Raw genomic sequence first — 27,496 nt, forward strand, 5'->3', positions numbered from 1 at the left:
TATCCCAGGACAAGCAGGCAGCATATTCTTAACACATGGGTGACCTCCAAGCTAACAGAGGGGGAGGAGGGATGGTTGGCCATTAGGAAAATAAATTGTGTAACACCGATTGGCCGAAGTGCCCATCCCGTCTGGAGAAGGTATCCAGACAGTAGTGAGTAGTGAATGTGTGAACTGAGGACCAAGTGGCAGCCTTGCAGATTTCCTCAATGGGCGTGGAATGGAGGAAAGCCACAGAAGCAGCCATAGCTCTGACTCTGTGGGCCGTGACAGCACCTTCCAGTGAGAGACCGGCCCGAGCATAACAGAACGCAATGCAGGCAGCAAGCCAGTTGGAAAGCGTCCGTTTGGAGACAGGGCGACCTAGACAGTTAGGGTCGAAGGACAAAAAGAGCTGAGGAGACGAGCTGTGAGCCCTGGTACGGTCAAGGTAGTAAGCAAGGGCACGCTTACAGTCCAGCGTGTGCAATGCCTGTTCCCCAGGATGAGAATGGGGTTTAGGGAAAAAGACAGGCAACACAATGGACTGGTTAAGATGAAAATCCGAGACCACTTTGAGAAGGAATTTAGGATGGGTACGCAGAACCACCTTGTCATGGTGAAAAACAGTGAAAGGTGGGTCGGCAACCAGTGCATGCAGCTCACTAACCCTCCTGGCAGGGGTGATGGCTATGAGGAAAAGCACCTTCCACGTAAGAAATTTGAGTGAAGTAGTGGCAAGAGGCTCAAAAGAAGGTTTCACGAGGGCAGATAAAACCACATTTAGGTCCCAGACAACTGGAGGAGGCTTCAGAGGTGGTTTGACATTGAAGAGGCCTCTCATTAACCGGGAAACCAGTGAATGAGCCATGAGAGGTTTTCCGAGGATAGGCTCATGAAACGCAGTGATGGCACTGAGGTAGACTCTGATTGAGGTAGACTTGAGGCCAGCGTCGGAAAGAGAGAGCAAATAGTCCAGTACAGTTTCCACCGCCAAGGAGGTGGGATCGTGGTGATGTAGGAGACACCAAGAGGAGAACCTGGTCCACTTCTGATGGTAACATTGGAGGGTGGCCGGTTTCCTGGAGGCATCCAAAATGCGACGGACAGGCTGAGACAGATTCTCTGAAGAGGTCAGCCCGAGAGAAACCAAGCTGTCAGGTGGAGCGAGGACAGATTGGGATGTAATAGAGACTGATGCTGCTGCGTAAGTAGAGTAGGAAACACAGGAAGAGGAATGGGCTCCCTGGAGCTGAGCTGGAGCAGGAGGGAGAACCAGTGTTGGCGAGGCCACTGAGGGGCGATGAGAATCATAGTGGCTCTGTCCCTGCGGAGTTTGAATAGCGTCCGCAACATCAGAGGCAGTGGAGGAAAGGCATAGAGGAACCGATCCGACCAGTCGAGCAGGAATGCATCCGGGGTCAGACGATGAGGAGAGTAGAGTCTGGAGCAGAACTGGGGCAGCTGATGGTTGTGAGTAGCTGCAAAAAGATCCACCTGAGGAGTGCCCCAGAGAGCAAAGATGGAGTGGAGTGTGGGAGGATCCAGGGTCCACTCGTGAGGTTGAAGGATGCGGCTGAGATTGTCGGCCAGGGAGTTCTGTTCGCCCTGGATATAGACGGCCTTGAGGAAGAGACTGTGGGTCGTGGCCCAGGTCCAGATGCGGATGGCCTCCTGACAGAGGAGGGGAGATCCGGTGCCGCCTTGTTTGTTTATGTAGTACATGGCGACTTGGTTGTCTGTGCATAGGAGAAGAACCTGAGGATAGAGAAGGTGCTGGAAGGCCTTGAGAGCATAGAACATGGCTCTGAGTTCCAGGAAATTGATGTGATGTAGACGCTCCTGAGGGGTCCAGAGACCCTGGGTGCGAAGATCTTCCAGGTGAGCTCCCCACGCATAGGGGGAGGCATCCGTGGTGATGATCATGGAGTGAGGGGGCAGATGAAAGAGTAGACCCCTGGAAAGATTTGAGGAGTTCAACCACCATTGAAGAGATTGCTGAAGAGACGATGTCACAGAGATGGGATGAGAAAGAGGATCCGTGATCTGTGACCATTGGTTGGCCAGAGTCCATTGAGGTGTTCTAAGGTGGAGGCGTGCCAAAGGAAGCACATGGACCGTCGAGGCCATGTGGCCCAGGAGGACCATCATTTGCCGAGCAGGAATAGAGCGACAAAGGAGCACCTGATGGCAGAGATGGAGCAGGGTCCGTTGGCAGTCTGAGGGGAGAAACGCCCTCATCAGAGTGGTGTCGAGGACGGCTCCAATGAACTGAAGTCGCTGTGTGGGAAGCAGATGCGACTTGGGGTAGTTGATCTCGAACCCCAGGAGATGGAAGAAAGAGATGGTGTGTTGAGTGGCTTGTAGCACAAGCGGAGACGTAGAAGCTTTCACCAACCAATCGTCCAAGTATAGGAACACCTGGAGGTTGTGAGACCTGAGGAAGGCCGCCACCACAATAAGGCACTTGGTGAACACCCTGGGTGATGATGCGAGGCTAAAGGGTAGCACTTTGTACTGATAGTGGCGGTGCTGTACCTGAAATCGGAGGTAGCGACGTGAAGTCAGGTGGATTGGAATGTGAGTGTAGGCCTCTTTGAGGTCTAGGGAGCATAGCCAGTCGTGATGAGAGAGAAGAGGGTAAAGCATGGCAAGGGAGAGCATCCTGAACTTTTCCTTGACCAGACACTTGTTGAGGTTCCGGAGATAGAGGATGGGACGGAGGTCTCCTGTCTTCTTGGGAACCAGGAAGTAGCGGGAGTAGAATCCCTGACCCCTTTGGTCTGGGGGCACCTCTTCGATGGCATTGAGAAGAAGGAGGGATTGGACCTCCCTCAGGAGGAGGGGGGATTGAGAGGAATGAGAAACAGACTCTATGGGAGGATTGTCTGGTGGAAGAGTCTGGAAGTTGAGAGAGTAGCCATGGCGAATGATGTTGAGGACCCACAGGTCCGATGTGATGACTTCCCAACGGTTGAGGAAGAGTTGAAGACGTCCTCCTATCGGCTGAGGCAGAGGCAAGGATGGTGGGAGACTGGCTATGCCCTGGAGAAAAGAGTCAAAAGGGCTGAGACGTTTTTGACTGCGGGAGAGGCTTAGCAGGTTGTTGAGACTGTGAACGTGCCTGAGTGTGGTGCTGCTGACGAGGCCGGCGAGGAGGTTGTTGTTGTTGAGGCGGGTTGAGCGGTCTGGCCGAGAACCTGCGTTGGTAGGAAGACTGCTGTTTGTAGGGACGAGCAGGTGGAGTCTTCTTTTTAGGTTTGATTAGGGTATCCCACCTGGTCTCGTGTGCCGAGAGTTTCTGGGTAGTTGAGTCCAGGGACTCCCCAAAGAGTTCATCACCAAGACAAGGTGCGTTAGCCAGGCGGTCTTGGTGATTAATATCGAGGTCAGAAACTCTCAGCCAGGCCAAGCGCCTCATGGCAACAGCCATGGCAGATGTTCGAGAGGTCAGCTCAAAAGAGACATAAATGGACCGCACCATAAATTTCCGGAGTTGGAGCAAACTGGAAATTTGTTGTTGAAAAATCGGAACCTTATGCTCAGGGATGTACTTTTGTAAGGAGGAGAGTTGTTGCACCAAATGCTTCATATAAAATGAGAAATGGAAGGTGTAATTATTAGCCCTGTTGGCAAGCATGGAATTTTGATAAAGGCGCTTGCCAAATTTATCCATCGTTCTGCCCTCTCTGCGAGGAGGGGTGGAGGCATAAACACTGGAGCCCTGGGTTTTCTTTAAGGTGGACTCCACTAGAAGGGATTCATGGGGTAGTTGAGGTTTGTCGAACCCCGGGATAGGAATGACCCTGTATAAACTATCCAGTTTTCGAGGGGCACCCGGTACCGTGAGAGGGTTTTCCCAATTTTTGTAAAAATTTCCCGTAAGATGTCGTGGACGGGTAACTTTAAAAATTCTTTAGGGGGGTTGTTCGAAGTCCGAGGTAGAATAACATTATTCGCTGATAATGCCAAACTGAGCAATGTAGTGAGCAAAAGCTCAACAGACAAAAAAGCAATGGCAGAAGAGATGGTGCATGACTTACTTCTGCTGGAGCACTGGTCTAGGTCCTGGCAACTCAGTTTCAATGCCAAAAAATGCAAAGTCATGCACCTGGGAAGCCAAAATCCATGCAAGATTTACACCCTAAATGGCGAGATCCTGACAAGAACTGAAGCAGAAAGAGACTTAGGGGTGATTGTCAGGGAAGATATGAAGTCTGCAAACCAAGTGGAGCAAGCTTCATCCAAAGCAAGGCAAATCATAGGTTGCATACGCAGGAGTTTCGTCAGCCGTAAACCTGAAGTCATTATGCCACTGTATAGATCCATGGTGAGACCGTACCTGGAGTACTGTGTGCAATTCTGGAGGCCGCATTATCGCAAGGATGTGCTGAGACTGGAATCGGTCCAGAGAATGGCCACCAGGATGGTCTCGAGACTCAAGGAGCTCCCGTACGAGGAGCGGTTGGGGAAATTGCAGCTCTACTCACTCGAGGAACGTCGAGAGAGGGGAGATATGATCGAGACATTCAAATATCTCACGGGCCGCATCAAGGTGGAAGAAGACATCTTCTTCTTCAAGGGTCCAGTGGCAACAAGGGGCATTCGTGGAAAATCAGGGGCGGGAAACTGCACAGTGACACTAGGAAGTTCTTCTTCACTGAAAGGGTGGTTGATCGCTGGAATAGTCTTCCACTTCAGGTTATTGAGGCCAGCAGTGTGCCGGATTTTAAGGCCAGATGGGATAGACATGTGGGATCTATCCGCAAAGATAGATAGGGAGGGTCACCGGAGTGGGCAGACTTGATGGGCCGTGGCCCTTATCTGCCGTCTATTTCTATGTTTCTATGAAGTCCAGGGCATCAAGGAAAGCCTGGGACTTCTTAGAGTCGGACTCCAAAGGGATAGACAGAGCCGCCGACATTTCTCTTAGAAATTTTGTGAATGAGGACTGTTCAGGTTTGGAACTGGTATCGACCATCGAGGGTTCCTCGTCCGTAGATGAAGCCTCATCATCGGTACCGGGTGGGGATTCTTCCCATAAGTCAGGGTCCCTGATATCAGTGTGCGCACGCCGAGATGTCTGGGTGGGAGGTTCAGTGTGGCGGGTCTTAGAAAGAGACTTGCCAGAGCGCATTGAGGCGGTACCGGGAGAGGAAGACCGGTGCTGGTCCCGGTCCCGGGAAGAGCGGTGCCGTTCTCGGTGCCGGGGAGAGCGGTGCCCTTCCTGGTCCCGAGGAGGATCGGCCTCAGATCGGGTTGGTACCACAGGATGAGAACGGAGTGGTTCAGCCGAGAGGATTGGCATAGAAGTGTTGAGCGGCACCGAGGGGGTGGACACCGGTGGGATGGTGCGAGGCGCGGGCCAGTCCGGTACTGAAAGAAGTGGTGCCAAGAGAGTCGGTAACAGGTGCTGGAGTTGGTGCTGCAGCTGTTCCTGTAATTTGTCTTGGAGTATGGCCGCGATGCGGTCATCCAGGGGTGGCACCGGTACCGCTTTTTTCTTTTTCGGTTCCATAGGTGCCGCTCCACGCCCCGGCGATGAGGAGGCCGATGACGAGGCACTCACCGAGATCGGGGCGGAGCGTTTGCGGGGTCGGCGTGAGGTTGGGAGGACCGGCGTCGCCACTGTGGCCGGTGGACGCTCAAGGGAGGTGGAAGGATTCTTAGCCGGCTTACCTGGTGCCAGCAACCCCGAGGAAGGATCGGGCGTCGTCGAAGTAGTTGGTGCCGCCTTTTGCGGTACCGTCGACGTCGCAGCAAGTTCCATAGCAGATCCGGTACCGAAAAGGATGTTCTGCTGGATCTGCCGATTTTTTAATGTGCGTTTCTTAAGAGTTGCACAGCGGGTGCAGGTGTCAGCCCGATGCTCTGGACCTAAACACTGTAGGCACCAATTGTGTGGGTCAGTGAGAGAGATCGGGCGTGCACACCGCTGGCACTTCTTAAAGCCCGGTTGAGGGGGCATGAAGGGAAACACGGCCTCCGCAAAATCAAAACCGGAGGCCTGTATGGTGACAACAGGCCCCGCTTGGGCCGGATTCAAAAAAATAGAGAAATCGAGAGATTTTTTTTTTTTTTTTGAATCGAAGAAAAAAGAGAACCCGAAGAGGAAAAAGGAGAAAAAACAAGAAAATAACATGAGCGGGAAGGCAAAAAGGATGTTTTCAACGGCCGTTGAAACCACATGCATCTTCTTCGCTCCGCGGAAACGAAGAAACTGGGGACCACGCACTCCTCCGTCGGGCGGGAAGGCACTCGCGCATGCGCGGTGCAGCCAACTAGAACTTTCTAGTAAAAAGTGTCCGTACCGGGGCTCCATCGGTGACGTCACCCATACGTTAAGAATATGCTGCCTGCTTGTCCTGGGACAACACGTATTTCCTACCAAATTTAGAAATGTTTCTAATTTCTAAAGGTACCAGCAAAAGCAAGAAGACACAGATTGCCACAGGAAAAGAAGAACAAATCCAAGCAAACGAGACCATGGAAGCACAATGTTCACGGACCTTTAGTTATAGTTTATTTAAAAATTTCCTTGATAAAAGCAGTAACGATGCAAACTGCAATTTGGTTTCACGTTTTGTGATCATATATTGATTTTGGATTTCCAAGGCTTCTTTCCACAACTACCAAAGTTGGTCCATCATATCTTCGATCCTTGAAGAAGGCGTGTTTAGCCGAAACACGGCCCGTGTTGGGTCCTCTTATGATATATGTGGATTCAGTTTGTATCGTTGTTACTGCTTTTATCAAGGAAATTTTGAATAAACTATAACCAAAGGTCCAAGAACATTGTGCTTCCACGGTCTCATTTACTTGGATTTGTTCTTCTTTTCCTGTGGAAATTTGGGTCTTCTTGCTTTTGCTGGTATCTTTAGAAATTAGAAACATTTCTAAATTTGGTAGGAAATACATAAGAAAGAAAGAAAGGCAGCCTTTCCTCTTTTTTTCCCTTTGGGAATAGTCAGTGGGACATCCAAACGAGGAATAATGTGGGCTAAGCCCCTCTTACCTGGCCTACCAGACTAGTCTCAGACTGCATCAGATGCTTCACCTACCTACCATCTGCTGTAAACTATTATTAATAGGGGACTGAACAGCATTAATAGGGGACTGCTCTTCAACATCTTTATAAACGATCTGGACATAGGTACGACGAGTGAGATGATTAAATTTGTGGATGATACGAAGTTATTCAGAGTAGTGAAGACACTGGGGGATTGCGAAGATCTGCAATGTGACATAATCAAGCTCGAGAAATGGGCATCGATATGGCAAATGAGGTTCAACGTGGATAAGTGTAAATTGATGCATGTCAGTAACAAAAATCTCATGCACGAATACAGGATGTCCAGGGCGGTACTTGGAGAGACCTCCAAGGAAAGAGACTTGGGAGTTCTGATTGACAAGTCGATGAAGCTGTCCGCACAATGTGCGGCGGCGGTGAAAAGGGCAAACAGAATGCAAGGAATGATTAAGAAGGGGATCACGAAGAGATTGGACTAGGTTATCATGCCGCTGTACCGGGCCATGGTGCGCCCTCACCTGGAGTATTGCGTCCAGCACTGGTCACCATACATACTACTCAAAAGGGTCCAGAAAGAGCGACTAAGATGGTTAAGGGGCTGGAGGAGTTGCCATATAGCGGAAGATTAGAGAAACTGGGCCTCTTCTCCCTTGAGCAGAGGAGATTGAGAGGGGACATGATCGAAACATTCAAGGTACTGAAGGGAATAGACTTAGTAGATAAGGATAGGTTGTTCACCCTCTCCAAGGTAGGGAGAACAAGAGAGCACTCTCTAAAATTGAAAGGGGATTGATTCCATATAAACATAAGGAAGTTCTTCTTCACCCAGAGAGTGGTAGAAAACTGGAACGCTCTTCCGGACTCTGTCATAGGGAAAAACACCCTCTAGGAATTCAAGACAAAGTTAGACAAGTTCCTGCTGAACCAGAACATATGTAGGTAGGGCTAGCCTCAGTTAGGGCGCTGATCTTTGAGCAGAGGGCCGCTACATGAGTGGACTGCTGGGCAAGATGGACCACTGGTCTGACCCAGCAGCGGCAATTCTTAAGTTCTTATGAAAAATAAATGTATTAGCAGCATTGAAATTCAATAAGACAGACTCAAATGGTTAAGAGCGACTAAATTGGTTAAGGGGCTGGAGGAGTTGCCATACAGACTGGAGAGACTGGGCCTCTTCTCCCTTGAAAACAGGAGACTGAGAGGGGACATAATCAAAACATTCAAGATACTGAAGGGAATAGACTTAGTAGATAAAGACAGGTTGTTTACCGCTCCAAGGTACAGAGAACGAGAGGGAACTCTCTAAAGTTGAAAGAGGATAGATTCCGTACAAACATAAGGAAGTTCTTCTTCACCCAGAGAGTGGTAGAAAACTGGAACGCTCTTCCGGAGTCTATTATAGGGGATTCAAGACAAAGTTGGACAAGTTCCTGCTAAACTAGAACATACGCAGGTGAGGCTGGACTCATTTAGAGCACTGGTCTTTGACCTTGGGGCCGCTGCGTGAGCGGACTGCTGGGCACGATGGAGTACTGGTCTGACCCAGCAGCAGCAATTCTTATGTTCTTATGGTTTTCAGGCTCTTTCTGCTGGCAGAAGACATACCCAAGCATCTGGACTAGTTCAATGCTATGATAGGGGACATAGGCTATCGTGTATACATGTAGCCAGGTACCTCATTTTATCCTAAACATCTACATAATATAAAATTAAATATTTATGCAAGCAAAAAAATAAAGCAAATACAAATTATTTCTCATTGTCATATTCTTAAGGTTGGTTAAAGCTCAACACTAAACAGATTCCTCAAAATAATGTATCTGGGTTTAAAAAAAAAAAAATTTACTGCTTTCTCTTTTGACTCTACTTCAAAAAAGTTGCCTCACTCTTATATTCTAATAAATAAATAAATTTTCTTATATCAGTACCACTGTGCACCCCTTCCACCACCAATCTTTACAACTCTTCCCAGGTTGCAAGGTGACAGATTGAGTAGTAGTATCAGGAAATTCTTTTTCATGGAGAGAGTGGTTGATGTCTGGAAAGCCCTTCCAAGAAAGATGTTGGAGCAAAATTGGTGATGGAATTCAAAAATGTGTGTGATGCTGACATCTCCAGATATGAAGAACTAAAATTGGTACTGATCAGACTTGCATGGTCTGTGTCATGGATATGGCAATTCAGTTTGGCTTTGACAAACTTCAGTAATTTTGAACATGAGGACAGTGCCAGGCATATTTTACAGTTTGTTTTCCACAAGTGACAATATGGTTCACATAGGCTGGAGTGGCTTCGATAACCACTCCTGTACTTGAAACCTAAGGACAGTCCTGGGCAGACTTCTATAGTCTATGTCCCAAAAATGCCAAAAAAGGCAATTTAATCATGAATTGCTAATGATTGCGACTGTTGGGCAGACCAGATAGAGCGATCAGGTCTTTTTCTGCCATCATGTGTTACTTCACTTACATATATTAAATTCAAATTTTCATATGTACACATGGGTGCTGCTTGTTTGAGTAACTAGAAAGGATAATTACAGCTGTGCCATGAATTGCAGTGTTTGTAGGTTATTATGGAGAAAGTTGTTTTAAAAACTAAAAACACATCCACCTGTGCCACAAGTATGAAATAATTTATAATGATCTTACTTTAACTATTCAGTGAGATCTTGGTACACCAGATTAAAGATATACTTTTACAATAAATGGGAAAACGCTCTTATTTTAATTGATCTGGTTGTCAACTATCATCCCACTGTTCACTAATAACGATTAACAAGCAGAACCACTGCTGCTTCCTCTTACCTTGGGTATTGTAACATTGGCCTGCAGACCTTTAATTGTAACGTTGTCTTGTTTAAGTGACGGATTTATCTGAGTCTGTCCAGGTTTTTCTGTTTCATTGCCAACATTTTCCATTTTTGTTCGACTGTCCTGTTTGGTGGACACCTATGAAAAAAAAAGGATTAGGATGATACTGTGGTTACTTACAAAACAAGGTGAGACTTTAATGTTAAATTACCAATAATCCACTTTATATTATTCTGTAGATAAGAGAGAGAGGTATTCAAAAAGACTGGTGCCAAGAAAAAAGTGGCTAAGTAAGTAGCACGTGGTCTCTATTGAGCAAAGACCTGATACATCCAGTATGTACAAAGGTAAACCTGTGTATAAGGCTCTCTGGGTAAGAATAAGACTCTTGAATTTAACTCTTTAAATAACTGATGACCAGTGCCTCTGGGAAAGAAGTGAGGTGATGTTCCAAAGGTTGCCAAACATGCAGCTTGCACATTTATTAACTGCCTTCATGAAGAGATTCACTTAAGGTGGTATACAGCAAGTATTGTTTAACTTACAAGGCCATAGCAGAGATTAAATGAATTCTTTGCTTTAGTCTTTACGGAAGAAGATGTAAGAAATCTTCCAGAACTGAAAATGGTTATCAAAGGTGATGAGGCGGAGGAATTGAAAAAATCTCAGTAAACCTGAAGACATACTACGCCAAATCAACAAGTTAAAGAGTGATAAATCACCTGGACCAGATGGTATACATCCCAAGGTACTGAAAGAACTCAAACATGAAATTGCTGCTCTGTTTTTAGTGATCTGTAACAAATACATATAGGGATAATACTGATATATATTTGTGATAATATTAATTCACTAAAACTACAAACATCACAATATATTCAATGTTAATTTTAATAATTAAATGAATAGTGCTCAGACCCGCAACCATCAGTGTTCAGTGCAATCATATACACAACACTAGCTGCCTTTAGACCATCATAACGCTATTCTTGTCTATACCACCACTTAAACTTTCCATTTGCTTTATTTATACAAAGAACTTATCTTTTTTTGGTGGTCAATTCAGTGTGGATGGTGACCCAATCAGCAACTAGATGTTGTAAAGTGCTTGTGCATACTCTAAAAACCTTTAGGAAGCCATGAAACACAAGTCCTCCCTCCGACTCGAGTTTCGCATAACGTGTGCTTCCTCAGGAAGGGATTATCTACCAAATCATAAATATAACTGTTACATGTGTTAATAAATGTCAGTGTATAAAAGATTTTATGATATTTGGGTAACAGTTATATTTATGATTTGGTAGATAATCCCTTCCTGAGGAAGCACACGTTATGCGAAACTCGAGTCGGAGGGAGGACTTGTGTTTCATGGCTTCCTAAAGGTTTTTAGAGTATGCACAAACACTTTATAACATCTAGTTGCTGATTGGATCACCATCCACATTGAATTGACCACCAAAAAAGATAAGTTCTTTGTATGAATAAAGCAAATGGAAAATTTAAGTGGTGGTATAGACAAGAATAGCGTTATGATGGTCTAAAGGCAGCTAGTGTTATGTATATGATTACACTGAAACACTGATGGTTGCGGGTCTGAGCACTATTCATTTAATTATTAAAATTAACATTGAATATATTGTGATGTTTGTAGTTTTAGTGATCTGTAACCTGTTGCTAAAATCATCTGTAGTACCTGAAGATTGGAGGGTGGTCAATATTATGCCGGTTTTTAAAAAGGGCTCAAGGGGAGATCTGGGGAATTACAGATAAGTAAGTCTGACCTCCATGCAGGGAAAAATAGTGGAAACAATTATAAAAAATAAAATTGTGGAACATGTAGACAAACATTTTAATGAGACAAAGTCAGCATGGGTTCAGCCAAAGGAGGTCTTGCCTCACTAATTTGCTTGACTTCTTTGAAGGTGTGAATACACATGTGGATAAAGGTGAGCCAGTGATATAGTGTATCTAGATTTTCTGAAAGCATTCAACAAAGTTCCTCATGAGAGGCTCCTGAGAAAATTAAAAAGTCATGGGATAGGAGGCAATGATCAGTTATGACTCCTGGCTCTCCTCCTTCCTAGTCCTCATCCCCTTCTCTTATCCTCGGTAACTTCAATATCCATATCGATGACCCTTCCGACTCCTTTGCCTCTAAGTTCCTAACATCCTCATACACTCTCCTGCTGTGCTCCACCACCCCTACACATCAGAAAGGGCACTGCCTAGACTTAATTCTTTACACAACCTGCTCAACCACCAAATTCTGCAATACCACCCTTTCCTCGCTGACCATCACCTGTTAACATTCAGTATTCATCACCCTATCCCCCCCCCCCCCCATATCCAGCCAATCTCCACCAACACATCCAGGAACTTTCAGGCTATTGACCCCAGAGCCCTCGCCACTGCTGTCTCATCCCCCTCCTCAACTACTATATCACACAAGACTATCAATGAAGCCGTCCTCTCTTATAATGCTATTCTCTCTGCTCGAGATACCCTTGCTCCTCTAATCTCACATCTTGTTAGGCATGCCAAACCCCAACCCTGGTTCACCCCCCCACATCCACTACCTTCACTTAAGTGCCCATTATACTGAACGTGTCTGGCTTAAATCCCGTGCGCACGCCAACTTCATACACTTCAAATTCATGCTGACATCATTCCAGTCTGCCCTCTCGCTGGCCAAACAAGAATACTATATCCACTTAATCACTTCTCTTAGCTCCAATCCTCACCATCTTTTTCCCCACACTAACTTCCCTACTCAAAGTACCCTTGTTGCCTATCCCCCCCTTCAATTTCTCCCCAGACAATGACAATAAGATTTAGAAGATTCACCTTGGACTCTCAACCAGGCTGCTTCCCCCTCCCCTCCCTCCATCTGCCCCTTCTACTAACCGCCTCTCAATACCTGCCACCCTCTCCTCTTTCTCTGAGATCACTGAGGAGGAAACCACACATCTCTCATCCTCTAAACCCACTACCTGCTCCTCCAACCTGAATCCTACTCACCTACTCAGTGCTATCTCACCCTCTGTCATCCCTCCTATCTGTCACATTTTCAACCTATCATTTTTCACTGTAATTGTCCCTGATGCCTTCAAACATGCTGTTGTCACAGCCCTCCTTAAGAAATCCTCACTGAACCCCACATGTCCCTCTAACTATCGCCCCATCTCCCTCCTCCCTGGATGGCTGGTCTGATGCAGAATTGGTAGTAGTGAAATAGGAACTACGAAAAATGGAAAGATTGTGGTTAAAATTAAGAGAAATGGAACATAGAGTGAATTGGAGACAAAAACTGAAAAAATATAAAAATGTAATTAAAGAGAAGCGTATTACTTTTTATGCTCAAAAAATTGTTAATCCAAATATCAATAGTAGAAATCTTTTTGAATTGGTCAATAATCTCTATGACAGAGGCGCTTACATGTTCAACCACAGAATCCTCTCTATCTGCAGATATGTAGGCAGAGTTCTTTAATAATAAAATCCATAATTTGAGGACTAATCTATCAGCTTCCACTAATAATCACTTGAGTTTTCCTGTTGCCCAATGGATAGAGAACCCCCAGAGTAGATTGCGTTCTGGATTCATGCCCCCCAGAAATCATGAAAGCGGCACCTTTAAAATTTAAACTATCGCTGATGCAATACTTGGCTCACAACCTAAAAACTGGGAAGTTTCTCTCTAATAATGGTCACATAATAATAACCCCAATTCTAAAAAATCTAAAAGAATCTTCAGCCCTAATATCTAACTACAGACCGGTAGCATCCATTCCGTTTATTGTAAAAATAATGGAGGGATTGGTACACATCCAACTGATGGATTATCTTGATAGTTCTCTCTCCTACATGAAACTCAATCCGGTTTTAGACCGTTATTCAGTACTGAGACAGTAATCTGCGCCTACTGTTTAGTAAGGGCCTTAATGCCCTGGTTATGCAATTCGATATGAGTTCTGCCTTTGATCTAGTAGACCACGAGAAACTGCTGCAATGCCTAGACGCCATTGGTATCAGGGATGAGGTGCTGAACTGGTTCCGTGGCTTCCTTATATCCTGCACTTATCAGGTACGTTTTAATTATGAGCTTTCAAACACCTGGAGCAATCCATCCGGTGTGCCACAAGGGTCTCCACTATCTCCATTGCTCTTCAACATCTATATGTCCTCACTGGGCACGCAGCTAACCCAGCTGGGAATAAAACTATTTAGTTATGCAGATGACTTTACGATTATCATCCCATTCGCTAATTCTGTCTCTGAAACTATTCCCAAAGCTTCAGAAGCCATAAACATGATGGAGCACTGGATGACAGACTTTAGGCTCAAACTTAATTCAGAAAAAATAACTTTCTTCGTTGCTTCGCCACATCCGCTTGACACCAAATCACCACTATGTATTAATAAACAGTTACCCTATCCAGCCCACCATTAAGATACTAGGTGTAACTTTGGATCAATGCCTAATCATGAAAGACCAGGTAGACTCCTTAATCAGAAAGGGATTCTTTACTCTCTAGAAACTCAGATCCATTAAAGCTTACTTCGATACATTGGCATTCAGAACCCTAGTCCAATCCCTCGTACTAAGTCTACTTGACTACTGTAACATCGCTTATTTAGCAATTTCCCAAAAGAATATGCAATGTTTACAATTGATGCAAAATGCAGCAGTCAGACTGATCTTTGGGCTGAGGAAGTTTGACCACGTGACACCCTACTACCGGCAGCTGCATTGGCTGCCAATGGCGGTGCGCGTAAAGTTTAAATTTGCCTGCTTCAAAGCACTACACGGACTTGCCCCTAAATATATAACTGACCTTTTCGTCTTCTCAGCTAACAGACACAAGAGAAGCTCACATTCCAACTTCGTTTCCCCCCCAGTGAGAGGTTGTAAACTGAAAAAACACCATGAATATCTTCTCTCGCACCAAGCAGCATCATGGGGTAAAGACCTAGAACAATTGCTTTCGCCCACTACTTATGAGGAATTTAGGAAACGTCTGAAAACACACCTGTTCCTAAAGTATCTAGACAACTGATCCTCTCTTCTTTCTCCCCTCTATAGCGATTAACTTGTTCTATCGATCACTCTCTCCTCAAAAATGGATTTCCTGTCCTAATAACCCTCTTTCTTCCTCCCCTCTTAAAGTCAATCAATTTGTACCTTTGCTTAATCTTTGTAAACCGCATAGAACTTCACGGTATTGCGGTATATAAGCTGTTATTATTATTCTTATTATATGTATTGGTATAATTTTACTATCCTTAACTGGCAACAATTCTGTAAGTTTTACACCAAATATGTAAAGTCAAATTGTCGGTTGGACAGTTTTCCTCCAAACATTATGAAAGTTGCTCCAGTTACCTTTAAAGCCAAGTTGTATAATTGGATCACCCTACTATTGTCGACTGGTACATTTCCAGAGGAGTTAGGTCAGATTCTGATTACACCGATTGTAAAGAACTCTAAAGAATCTATTACGTTTACATCTAATTATCGACCTATTGCAAGTATTCCTCTATTTACCAAACTGTTGGAGAGATTGGTTAACTCTGATTTGGTAACTTATTTGGATAAATTCAGTATATTACATGATAATCAGTCAGGTTTTCGATCAGGCTTTAGTACAGAAACAGTTATTGCCTCACTGTTAAGACTATCTTCACAGTTTATTAAGTAAAGGTACAAGCGCTCTGGTTCTGCAATTAGATTTAAGTAGCGCCTTTGATCTCGTTAACCACGTGATTCTAATTGATTGCTTGGAATCAATTGGAATCTCAGAAAATGTTTTGAAATGGTTTCAGGGATTTCTGGGAAAAAGATCTTACCGAGTTTATAGTGATGATAAGCTTTCTTACCGTTGGGTAAACCTATGTGGGCCATTATCTCCCACTTTGTTCAACATTTATCTTGCATCATTGGGAAATTTATTGCAAAGCTTAAAAGTGAAACTTTATATCTACGCTGATGATATCACCATAGTTGTTTCGCTTACTTGTTTGATAGCTGAGATAAAAAATCATATATCTATCAATTTAAACCAGATTGAACTATGGATAATTGATTTCAAACTAAAACTTAATACTGAAAAAAACAAATTTTTCCTTGATAGTCCCAATGACAAAATTAAAGATAAGCTAATACATCTGAATGGTCATAATTGTCATAATTATCCTATAGATTACTCCATAAAATTTTGGGGAGTGACATTAGATCGGCACCTTACTTTAGAGGAACATACAGATTTGTTAGTCAGAAAATGTTTCTCGGTCCTATGGAAACTCCAAACCATTAAGAAATATTTCAATGTATCATCATTTTGCTTGTTAGTCCAGTCATCTATTCTAAGTATCCTTGATTATTGTAACATAAATTTACTTAGGAACCTATAAGAAAACTTTTAAAAGGCTACGAGTGATACAAAATTCAGCAGTATGGTTGATTTTGGGTTTGAAAAAATGTGAGCATATTAGTCCCTATTACCAAAAACTACATTGATTGCCAATGGAGGCAAGAGTCCTGTTCAAATTTGCCTGTATTTGTTTTAAATCAATATTTGGTATGTCTCCAGTATACCTGTTTTCCCATTTTATCCTGGATTGTTTCAACAAGTCCACACGTAGAGTTCATTTATTTGCATATCCAACAGTAAAAGCTTGTTGATTTAAGAGATTTCTTGACAGAACTCTTGCATTTCAGGCAGGCAAAATGAATGATTGGCTTGGTAAAATTATTCCATGTGTTTCAACTTACCACTCCTTCAGAAAATTAAAGACGCAGTTATTTGATAGATTTGTAACCTAAGTTTTTACTGCTCTAGCTTATTTGCTTATTATGTATTTTTTATGATTTGTATATGTCGCTGACTGTTCAGTTTCTCTTACTGTAAACTGCCTCGAACTATTGTGCTGTGGAGGCGGTTTATAAGAATGCAGTTATTATTATCCAAGTTACTTGAAAGTGCTGTTCACCGCCATTGTCTGGACTTCCTCTCATCCCATGCTATTCTGGAATCACTTCAGTCAGGCATTCGCCCACTGTGGTCCAACGAATCAGAAGCAATCACCAAAGATCCACATATATCTTGACAAGAGACTATGGCCAAAGGCTTTACTTTGTATCAGCTGCGTCAGGGGAACAGGTCACAATGCTTCATGACGCAGCTGATGAGAAACAAGGCCTTTGGCCAGAGTCTCTTTTCAAGATTTATGTGAGAGTGGATCTTTGGAGATTGCTTCAGATTTGTTGGACTGTTTGGAGTATCTATAATAATAAAACGCTAAGCTCGCATGCGCATTCTTAAGCCGTGTTCCCTGAGATCTGATCTTTCGGGCTGTGGCCGGCAAGAGTGCGCATGCGCACTTAGTACATCACCGGGACCGCAGCCAGCCGCCGATACGAGAAAGCGAGGGTCAGAGCTGCTAAGATGATCACGTGCCGCAACCCTAACCCCCTCTCGTTCCACTCTCGCGCGCAACAGCTCCGGCTCTTTCCTGCCCTCCAGATTTGCCATTGAGGCCGCAGCGATGGACACTTCCGGCCGGCCCCTGGGCCTTCCTTCAGTCCCGTCCTCCAGGACACACGGAGCAGCGGCTGCCAGGAGGTGGGCTTTGAGGCAAGCAGCTGAAGGCACACGCAGGGCCAGGCTATTTCAAGCCCGCTGTCGGCGCCTGCAGGCCACGGTGTCGGAACATAAACTCCCTAGCCGGTGCCACACATTTGCAGAGAGGTTCACATCAAAGACCTCACTAATACTGCAAGGGCTGGAGACTGCAGTGTGACAGCTCTTCCCCAGCAGAGATCATATAACAGAACCTCCCCTGGTATAGCAGACCCCTTTACAGAATAAATCAGTAGAACATCCCTTTCCTCTGGTATAGATCAGTATTGTACATCCCTCCCCCCAGAATAGATTAGTAGAACATTCCTTTCATCTGGTATAGATCAGTATAGCAGACTCCTAAACTAAACTAAACTAAACCTTAAGTTTGTATACCGCATCATCTCCACGGAAGTAGAGCTCGACACAGTTTACAGGAATTACTAAAGAAAGGAACTCCAAAGGGAAGAAGGGCTTGGTGGAAAGGAAAGAAGGAGGGGACTAAGTAGGGTGGAAAGGGAGGGGGTGGTTACATTTTAGAGAAAAGCCAAGTTTTCAAATGTTTTCTGAAGCGTTGGAGGGAGGGCGAACTTCGAAGAGGGGCAGGTAAGCTGTTCCATAGCTCGGTGATCTTGAAGAGGAGGGATGATCCAAGTTTTCCTGTATGGGAGATGCCTTTTAAAGAGGGGAATGATAGTATTACATTACATTACATAAGTGATTTCTATTCCGCTTGTGCCTTGCGGTTCTAAGCGGATTAGTATGTATTTTTGAGTGGATCTGGTGGAGTTAGGATTCGGGGAGAGCCAAGATAGTGGAAACAGGGGAGGAAGGATGCCTTGTAGAGACTTGAAGGCTAGGCAGGCGCATTTGTAGTGAACCCTGAGGAGAACTGGGAGCCAGTGAAGTTTAGACAGAAGTGGGGAGACGTGGTCGAATTTGCTTTTTGCGAATATTAATTTAGCCGCGGTGTTTTGAATCCGTTGAAGTCTGAGAAGACTTTTCTTTGTTAGGCTTAGGTAGATAGAGTTGCAGTAATCCAGTCTGGATAGAATAATGGATTGAACGAGGACAGCGAAATGTTGTTGGTGGAAGCAGGATCTGACTTTCCTTAGCATGTGAAGGTTGAAAAAGCATTTTTTTACTAAGGAGTTGAGGTGATCGTTGAAGGACAGTGTAGAGTCGATGATGATTCCCAGAACTTTGCTTGAGTGTTCAAGCTGCAGTTTGGTACCAGAGGATAGTGGGATGAGGGTGGGCAGTTGATCTAATTTTGGGCCTAGCCAGAGTAGTTTTGTTTTGGTCTCATTAAGTTTCATTTGAACGGTGAGAGCCCAGGATTGGAGATTCGTTATACAAGATGAGATGTTATCAGAGAGGTTGGTGAGGTTGGAATCGGTCTCGAGGAGGATAAGGATGTCGTCGGCGTAGGTGTAAAGTGTCTCAGAGGGGGATAATTGGAGGAGTTTCAGGGAGGACATATAAACATTGAAAAGAATCGGGGATAGAGGTGAACCCTGAGGAACTCCGCAGATCGGTTTCCAGGGGGAGGATGAGAAACCGTTCATGTTAATGCAGTAGGAGCGAGAGCGTAGAAATTTTGAGAACCAATCTAAGACTGTGGAGTTTATGCCAATTTCAGAGAGTTGGAGGATTAGTATGTCAAAGGCTGCAGATAGGTCGAATTGAAGAAGGACAGCGAATTTGTTGCAGGAGTGAAGATGTTGGACTTTTGAAATTAGAGAGGCCAGAAGGGATTCGGTGCTGAAGTTGGGTCTGAAGCCATGTTGGTAGGGTAGTAGAATGGAGAATCTCTCAAGATAGGATGAGAGTTGGGTAGATATGATGGACTCCAGCATCTTGGTCAGAAGAGGAATGTTAGCTATTGGGCGGTAGCTGGATGGTGTGGAGGGGTTTAGATCAGCTTTTTTTGAGTAGGGGGGATAGGGCAATGTGTCCCATTTCTGCAGAAAATAGGCCTGAGAGTAGGGCGGAATTTAAAAGTTTGGTGAGAGATGAGATGGCTTGTGTGGGAATATTTTCGTATAAGTAGGAGGGGAAGGGATCGAAGGTACAGCTGCAGGATTTTAACTTGAGGCATAGTTTGGAGACCTGGGAGTCGGAGACGGGATCGAAGGCGGTCCAGGATCTGTCGGCTGGGATGTGGTTGGCATCGGTTAGATTAGGGTTGGAGGTGGCAAGCACCAGAGAGTCGTAAGAGGGTGTTGGAGGGAAGGAGCATCGTAAGGTAGTGACTTTCTCATTGAAAAATTTTGCTAGTTCATCAGCAGATGGCGAGGAGGGGGGTGTGGCGGGATCGTGATTGGAGGATATGGAACGCCAAATGTTGAAGAGTGTATTGCTTTAGTTGTTGGATCTGGAGATTTTGTTGCCGTAGTAGTTCTTCCTTGATTTTTTTAATTCAGTATTGTAGAACTTAATAGTCGCCCTCCAGGACTGTCTGTCAGAGGGGGGATTTAGATTTTTTCCATTTGCGTTCCAGTATTCGACATTTCTGCTTCAGTTGTCTGTGGTATGGAAGGTACCAGGGGGCTTTGCGGGAGTAGGAGACAGTTTTAGTGGATAGTGGAGCAAGGGAGCGGTAGGTGGTTTCTGAGAGGGCGATCCAGTTGAGCTAGTTGGATTCAGGGCTTGGAGGGTTGGGAGTGGTGGAACATAGGTTGAGGAATTTGTTCCAGAACAGATCGCTCACAATTTTTTTGCGGAAGGTAATGGGGCTGGGGGTATGCGGCGTTGGTTCGAGGTGAGACATGAAAATGGGGAGGCAGAAAGTCCCTAGGAAATGGTCGGACCAAGGGACAGGTTCCCAGCGAGCGTCGTCAACCGAAGTATTGTAGTCGGTGAGGTCGAGGAAGCTGATGATGTCTAATGTATGCCCCTTTTCATGGGTTGGGGGGAAGCCTAAAGAGGTGAGGAAGTTATTGAGATCAATGGCATCCTTGTTGGTGGTATCGTTTATGAGAAGATTAATATCTCCAATGATTAATAGCCTTTGAAATTTGAGGAAGGCGTTAGTAATAGTCTCTAGGACTAGATCAGAGGATTTGTTCCAGGGGGATGGTGGACGGTATAATAGCAGGATACCCAGTGGGTGAGGATGGAGTTCATCATTGACAGAGGCTAGCATGTATTCTAGGGAGGCATGGCTACCCTTTTCTAGAAGCTGGACGTCGAAGAATGATTTGTGAAGGATTGCCAGAATAGATCCCCAGAATAGATCAGTAAATCATTCCTCTCCCTTGGTATAGATCTGTAGAATCTCCACTGGTATAGATCAATATAACAACCCCCTCCCTTAAGTATAGCAGACCACTCCCCAAAATAAATCAATATAAGAGCTCTTTCCCCTGGGATTTAAAATTTTATATTAAAAATACACTACGTCCTCCTGTTTATTAGATTCTTGAGCGGCGGCTGACAAAAGGAGTCAGTTTCGGATGAGCGCAGCGGTGCAGAGCGGCGGCTGCCAGGAGGAGGCCTTCACAGAGCGGCACAGGCGGCCCTCCTTCAAGGCAACACAGCTAAAGCACTCAGGTAGTACATAGGATGGGGGGGGGAAATGAAAGGAGGCCTACTGCTGGACAGGGGGAGCAGGAAAAGGGGCTGATGGGCAGGGGGGAAACAAAGGAAGGAAGGCCTACTGCTGGACAGGGGGAGCAGGAAGAGGTGCTGATGGACAGGGGAGGGGGGAAGGAAGGGAGGCCTACTGCTGGACAGGGGGAGCAGGAAGAGGTGCTGATGGACAGGGGGGAGGTAAAACAAAGGGAGAAGGGCTGCTGCTGGATAAGAGGAGCAGTGAATATAGCCAATATTCCTTTTCTGGCAAAATTAACCGAAAGGCTTGTATTTGAACAACTGACTGACTTTGTTGAAACAACCAATGTGCTGCATCCAAATCAAACAGGTTTTAGGAAAAATTACTATACTGAATACTCATTGATTGGACTAGCCACTAACATACTTTACCACTTAGATCATCATAATTCAGTAATTCTTTTCTCTCTTGATTTATCAGCAGCATTCGATACTATTGACCATGTACTACTTCTAGACAGACTCAAAACAATAGGAGTCGGTGGTCAAGTCCTTGACTGGTTTCATTCTTTCCTTTCCGATCGCTCATCTACGGTTATCTTTAAAGACACAGTTTCAAAACCTTATACCACTAGTTACGGTATTCCTCAAGGATCAATATTGTCACCACTTCTATTTAATATTTTTCTCTCTCCACTGCTTTGCCTATGTCAATCAATAGGCTTTACTACTTTCACCTATGCCGACGATGTTCAACTGCTTCATTCACTGAATCCAGATAATAAAAATGAAATAATTGAAATAAATAGAAAACTAGGAGACATTAAACAATGGCTTAACTCAAACATGTTAGCCCTAAACGTACAAAAATCCAAAACACTATTTTTCCCTTGGAAAAAAGATATAAACTTAAATGCTCCGTTTACTCTAGATAACGTTCAATTAAATTCAGTAAGATCCCTAAAAATATTAGGAGTTACAATAGATGATAGGTTATCCTTCCATGAACACATTACTAATACGGTCAGAACATGTTTCTTCAAATTGCGTATGATCCGATCAATTGCCAAATTTTTAGAGCCAAAATTACTAAACATACTGATTCACTCATTAATTATTTCAAAACTTGATTACTGTAACTCTTTATTAATAAATGTTACTCAAAAAGAGAAAAAACGTCTGCAGATAGTTCAAAATACGGCAATCAAATTAATACACAACCGCAAAAAATTTGACCATGTTACACCGCTCTTGATCGAATCACATTGGCTCCCTATTACCCACCGCATTACTTTTAAAATCTTACTTTTAGTTTTTAAAACATTGACTACAAATGAACCCCAATTCATCAATAGATTACTCATTCCATATAGTACTTCACGCTCTTTAAGATCCACTGATCAAAAACTTTTAACAGTTCCATCGCTAAAAGTCATTGTTACTCGTCGCACTGACATCTTCTCTGTAATAGCCCCACAATTATGGAACAGTTTGCCTCAGTATCTCAGAGTAGAAAGTGATCTGAAACAGTTTAAAAGCAGCTTAAAGAGTTTCCTTTTTAAAGATGCGTTTAATGTGTGAACTTAATTAAGGATTTTTATTAAAAATTTTTCTTTTTTACCTTTTTATTTCCCCGTGATTTCCCTTACCTGTTGTATTTTTACCATTTATGTTTTCTTTAATATATACGATTGTAGTTCTACCCTTTCTTTCCTCATGTGTCTGTTAGTTTGTATGACTTTATTTATTATTCTGTATGATAATGTGTTAAATTTATGTATCCTTTTATAATTAATCTGTTGTATCTATTTTTTATCTGTAAATCGCTTAGCAATTTAAATAAAGCGATTCAACAAGTTAAAAATAAACTTGAAACTTGAAGGGGTGGTGGTGGACACAAGGGAGGTAAAAGGAAGAGAGAATGGACAGGGGGAGTACGCAAGGGGTGGTGGGGGACAGTCAAAAGAAAGAAAGAAAGAAAGACAGAAATACAGAAAGCGGCTAAGGAGACAGAGAGAGAAAGAAATAAAGACAGACACACATATATTCTAGCACCCGTTGATGTAACGGGCTATAAAGCTAGTAATTAAATAACTGACTCATCTCGTTGGTATGAAAAAACTGCTGGAGCATGAGCGAAGTTACATTGGATATTATTAAACTTATCTAACTTAAGACACAAGGATCAGCTCTCTCCTATTTAGAGGGTCTGTGATTCGTTAAGTTCAATTTGTGACTAGTGGTGAGGATTTGATTCTAGTTTGGTTAGTGTTTTTTATTAACCTGAGAAGTGTTTTTTCCAAATCTGGAGTTTTTCTCTTCTCACGTTTTTTCCGCTACCGGGCCAATGAGAATAATTTAAACTCATTAAGGGAGATGATATCCCTATTATAGAGTGAATGGTCCTTATGGACTTTGAGGTCCCTGTTTGTTAAAATTATTGTATGATCACTACCACTACTCACAGATTATGGTGGGAATAAGAAAATAGTGTTGATTATTGATGCATTTGCCTAGTTCTCTGTAACTTTTTGATATATGGCATATATAGGACCACTTGTGTAAAATATGTATATGGTTTTGAAGGTGCAATCGAATTGTTAATACATAATAAAAGAGATTTCTAAAAGACATAATGCAAAACATGAAGCACCTGAAAAATATGTAAAAAACAACACAAATTATTAGAAACAACTTTACTGTAGCACACGAACTAGTAAACATGAGTAAACAGTGGAGTGCCCAGGGGTCTGTACTGAGACCGATGCTATTTAACTTATTTATAAAGGATCTGGAAATTGGAACGACGAGTGAGGTGATTAAATTTGCAGAAGACACTAAAATGTTCAAAGTTGTTAAAACGCATGCAAATTGTGAAAAATTGCAGGCAGACCTTAGGAAATTGGAAGACTGGGCATCCAAATGGCAGATGAAATTTAATGTGGACAAATGCAAAGTGATTCACATTAGGAAGAATAGCCTGAAAGCACAGTTACTTACCGTAACAGGTGTTATCCAGGGACAGCAGGCAGATATTTTTAACGCATGGGTGACGTCACCGACGGAGCCCCGGTACGGACACTTTTAACTAGAAAGTTCTAGTTGGCCGCACCGCGCATGCGCGAGTGCCTTCCCGCCCGACGGAGGAATGCGTGGTCCCCAGTTAAGATAAGCCAGCTAAGAAGCCAACCCGGGGAGGTGGGTGGGACGTAAGAATATCTGCCTGCTGTCCCTGGATAACACCTGTTACGGTAAGTAACTGTGCTTTATCCCAGAACAAGCAGGCAGCATATTCTTAACGCATGGGTGACCTCTAAGCGAACAGAGAGGGAAGGAGGGATGGTTGGCCATTAGGAAAATAAATTATGTAACACAGATTGGCCGAAGTGTCCATCCCGTCTGGAGAAGGTATCCAGAGAGTAGTGAGTACTGAACGTGTGAACTGAGGACCAAGTGGCAGCTTTGCAGATTTCCTCGATGGGCGTGGAACGGAGGAAAGCCACAGAAGCAGCCATAGCTCTGACCCTGTGGGCCGTGACAGCACCTTCCAGTGAGAGACCGGCCCGAGCATAACAGAACGCAATGCAGGCAGCAAGCCAGTTGGAAAGCGTCCGTTTAGAGACAGGACGACCTAGACGGTTAGGGTCGAAGGTCAAAAAGAGCTGAGGGGACGAGTGGTGAGCCCTAGTACGGTCAAGGTAGTATGCAAGGGCACGCTTACAGTCCAGCGTGTGCAACGCCTGTTCCCCAGGATGAGAATGGGGCTTAGGGAAAAAGACAGGCAACACAATGGACTGGTTGAGGTGGAATTCCGAGACCACCTTGGGAAGGAATTTAGGATGGGTACGCAGAACCACCTTGTCATGGTGAAAAACAGTGAAAGGTGGGTCGGCAACCAGTGCATGCAGCTCACTAACCCTTCTGGCAGAGGTGATGGCAATGAGGAAAAACACCTTCCACGTAAGAAATTTGAGCGAATTTGTGGCAAGAGGCTCAAAAGGAGGTTTCACGAGGGCGGATAAAACCACTTCAGTTCCCAGACGACTGGAGGAGGCTTCAGAGGTGGTTTGACATTGAAGAGGCCCCTCATGAACAGGGAAACCAGAGGACGAGCCGTGAGAGGTTTTCCGAGGATAGGCTCATGAAACGCAGTGATAGCACTGAGGTGGACTCTGATTGAGGTAGACTTGAGGCCAGCGTCAGACAGAGAGAGCAAATAGTCTAGTACAGTTTCCACCGCCAAGACACCAAGAGGAGAACCGGATCCACTTCTGATGGTAACATTGGAGGGTGGCCGGTTTCCTGGAGGCATTCAAAATACGACGGACAGGCTGAGACAGATTGTCTGCAGAGGTCAGCCCGAGAGAAACCAAGCTGTCAGGTGGAGCGAGGACAGATTGGGATGCAGTAGAGACTGATGCTGATGTGTAAGTAGAGTAGGAAACACAGGGAGAGGAATGGGCTCTCTGGAGCTGAGCTGGAGCAGGAGGGAGAACCAGTGTTGGCGAGGCCACCGAGGGGCGATGAGAATCATGGTGGCTCTGTCCCTGCGGAGTTTGAATAGCGTCCGCAACATCAGAGGCAGTGGAGGAAAGGCATAGAGGAACCGATCCGTCCAGTTGAGCAGGAATGCATCCGGGTCCAGACGATGAGGAGAGAAGAGTCTGGAACAGAAATGGGGCAGCTGATGGTTGTGAGGAGCTGCAAAGAGGTCCACCTGAGGAGTGCCCCACCGAGCGAAGATGGAGCGGAGTGTGGGAGGATCCAGAGTCCACTCGTGAGGTTGAAGGATGCGGCTGAGATTGTCGGCCAGGGAGTTCTGTTCGCCCTGGATATAGACAGCCTTGAGGAAGAGACTGTGGGCCGTGGCCCAGGTTCAGATGCGGATGGCCTCCTGACAGAGGAGGGGAGATCCGGTGCCACCTTGCTTGTTTATGTAGTACATGGCGACTTGGTTGTCTGTGCACAGGAGAAGAACCTGAGGATAGAGAAGGTGATGGAAGGCCTTGAGAGCATAGAACATGGCCCTGAGTTCCAGGAAATTGATGTGATGTTGACGCTACTGATGGGTCTAGAGTCCCTGGGTGCGAAGATCTCCCAGGTGAGCTCCCCATGCATAGGGGGAGGCATCTGTGGTTATGATCATGGAGTGAGGGGGTAGATGAAAGAGTAGACCCCTGGAAAGATTGGAGGAGTTCAACCACCATTGAAGAGATTGCTGAAGAGACGATGTCACAGAGATGGGATGAGAAAGAGGATCCGTGGTCTGTGACCATTGGTTTGCTAGAGTCCACTGAGGTGTCCTGAGGTGGAGTCGCGCCAAAGGAAGCACATGGACCGTCGAGGCCATATGGCCCAGGAGGACCATCATCTGCCGAGCTGGAATGGAGTGATGAAGGAGCACCTGACGGCAGAGGTGGAGCAGGGTCCGTTGGCGGTCGGAGGGGAGAAACGCCCTCATCAGAGTGGTGTCGAGAACGGCTCCAATGAACTGAAGTCACTGTGTGGGAAGCAGATGCGACTTGGGGTAGTTGATCTCGAACCCCAGGAGATGGAGGAAGGAGATGGTGTGCTGAGTGGCTTGTAGCACAATTGGAGATGTAGGTGCTTTCACCAACCAATCATCCAAGTAGGGGAACACCTGGAGGTTGTGAGACCTGAGAAAGGCCGCCACCACAATAAGGCACTTGGTGAACACCCTGGGCGATGATGCGAGGTCAAAGGGTAGCACTTTGTACTGATAGTGGCGGTGCTGTATCTGAAATCGGAGGTAGCGACATGAAGTCAGACTTATTGGAATGTGAGTGTAGGCCTCTTTGAGGTCTAGGGAACATAGCCAGTCGTGTTGAGAGAGAAGAGGGTAAAGCGTGGCAAGGGAGAGCATTCTGAACTTTTCCTTGACCAGACACTTGTTGAGGTCCCGGAGATCGAGGATGGGACGGAGGTCTCCTATCTTCTTGGGAACCAGGAAGTAGCGGGAGTAGAATCCCTGACCCCTTTGGTCTGAGGGTACCTCTTCGATGGCATTGAGAAGAAGGAGGGAGTGGACCTCCCTCAGGAGGAGGGAGGATTGGGAGGAGTGGAAAGCGGACTCTTTGGGAGGACTGTCTGGTGGAAGAGTCTGAAAGTTGAGAGAGTAGCCGTGGCGAATGATGTTGAGGACCCACTGGTCTGATGTGATGACCTCCCAATGGCTGAGGAAAAGTTGGAGGCGTCCTCCGATAGGCTGAGGAAGAGGCAATGATGGTGGGAGACTGGCCATGCCCTGGAGAAAAGAGTCAGAAGGGTTGAGATGGTTTTGACGGATGGAGAGGCTTGGCAGGTTGGTGAGACTGGGAGCGAGCCTGAGTTTGATGCTGGTGACGAGGTCGGCGAGGTTGCTGTTGTGGCAGGTTGAGAGGTCTGGCCGAGAACCTGCACTGGTAGGAAGACTGCTGTCTGTAGGGGCGAGCAGGCGGAGTCTTCTTTTTAGGTTTCACCAGAGTATCCCACCTGGTCTT

The 27,496-nt window shown here is 45.2% G+C and overlaps 1 protein-coding gene across 9 annotated transcripts in view; it reads right to left on the reverse strand.

The window, feature by feature from the left end:
* Positions 1-27,496, reverse strand: part of KIAA1109 (KIAA1109 ortholog) — a 908,505-nt gene that overhangs the window by 579,550 nt on the left and 301,459 nt on the right. For all 9 annotated transcript variants that reach the window (XM_033938537.1, XM_033938601.1, XM_033938589.1 and 6 more), the window contains exon 32: positions 9,817-9,960. In XM_033938537.1, coding sequence (XP_033794428.1) covers positions 9,817-9,960 — 144 coding nt within the window. The remainder of the gene's footprint in view (positions 1-9,816; positions 9,961-27,496) is intronic.

Source organism: Geotrypetes seraphini, chromosome 1 (assembly GCF_902459505.1).
Source record: "Geotrypetes seraphini chromosome 1, aGeoSer1.1, whole genome shotgun sequence".
Lineage (NCBI taxonomy): Eukaryota > Metazoa > Chordata > Amphibia > Gymnophiona > Dermophiidae > Geotrypetes > Geotrypetes seraphini.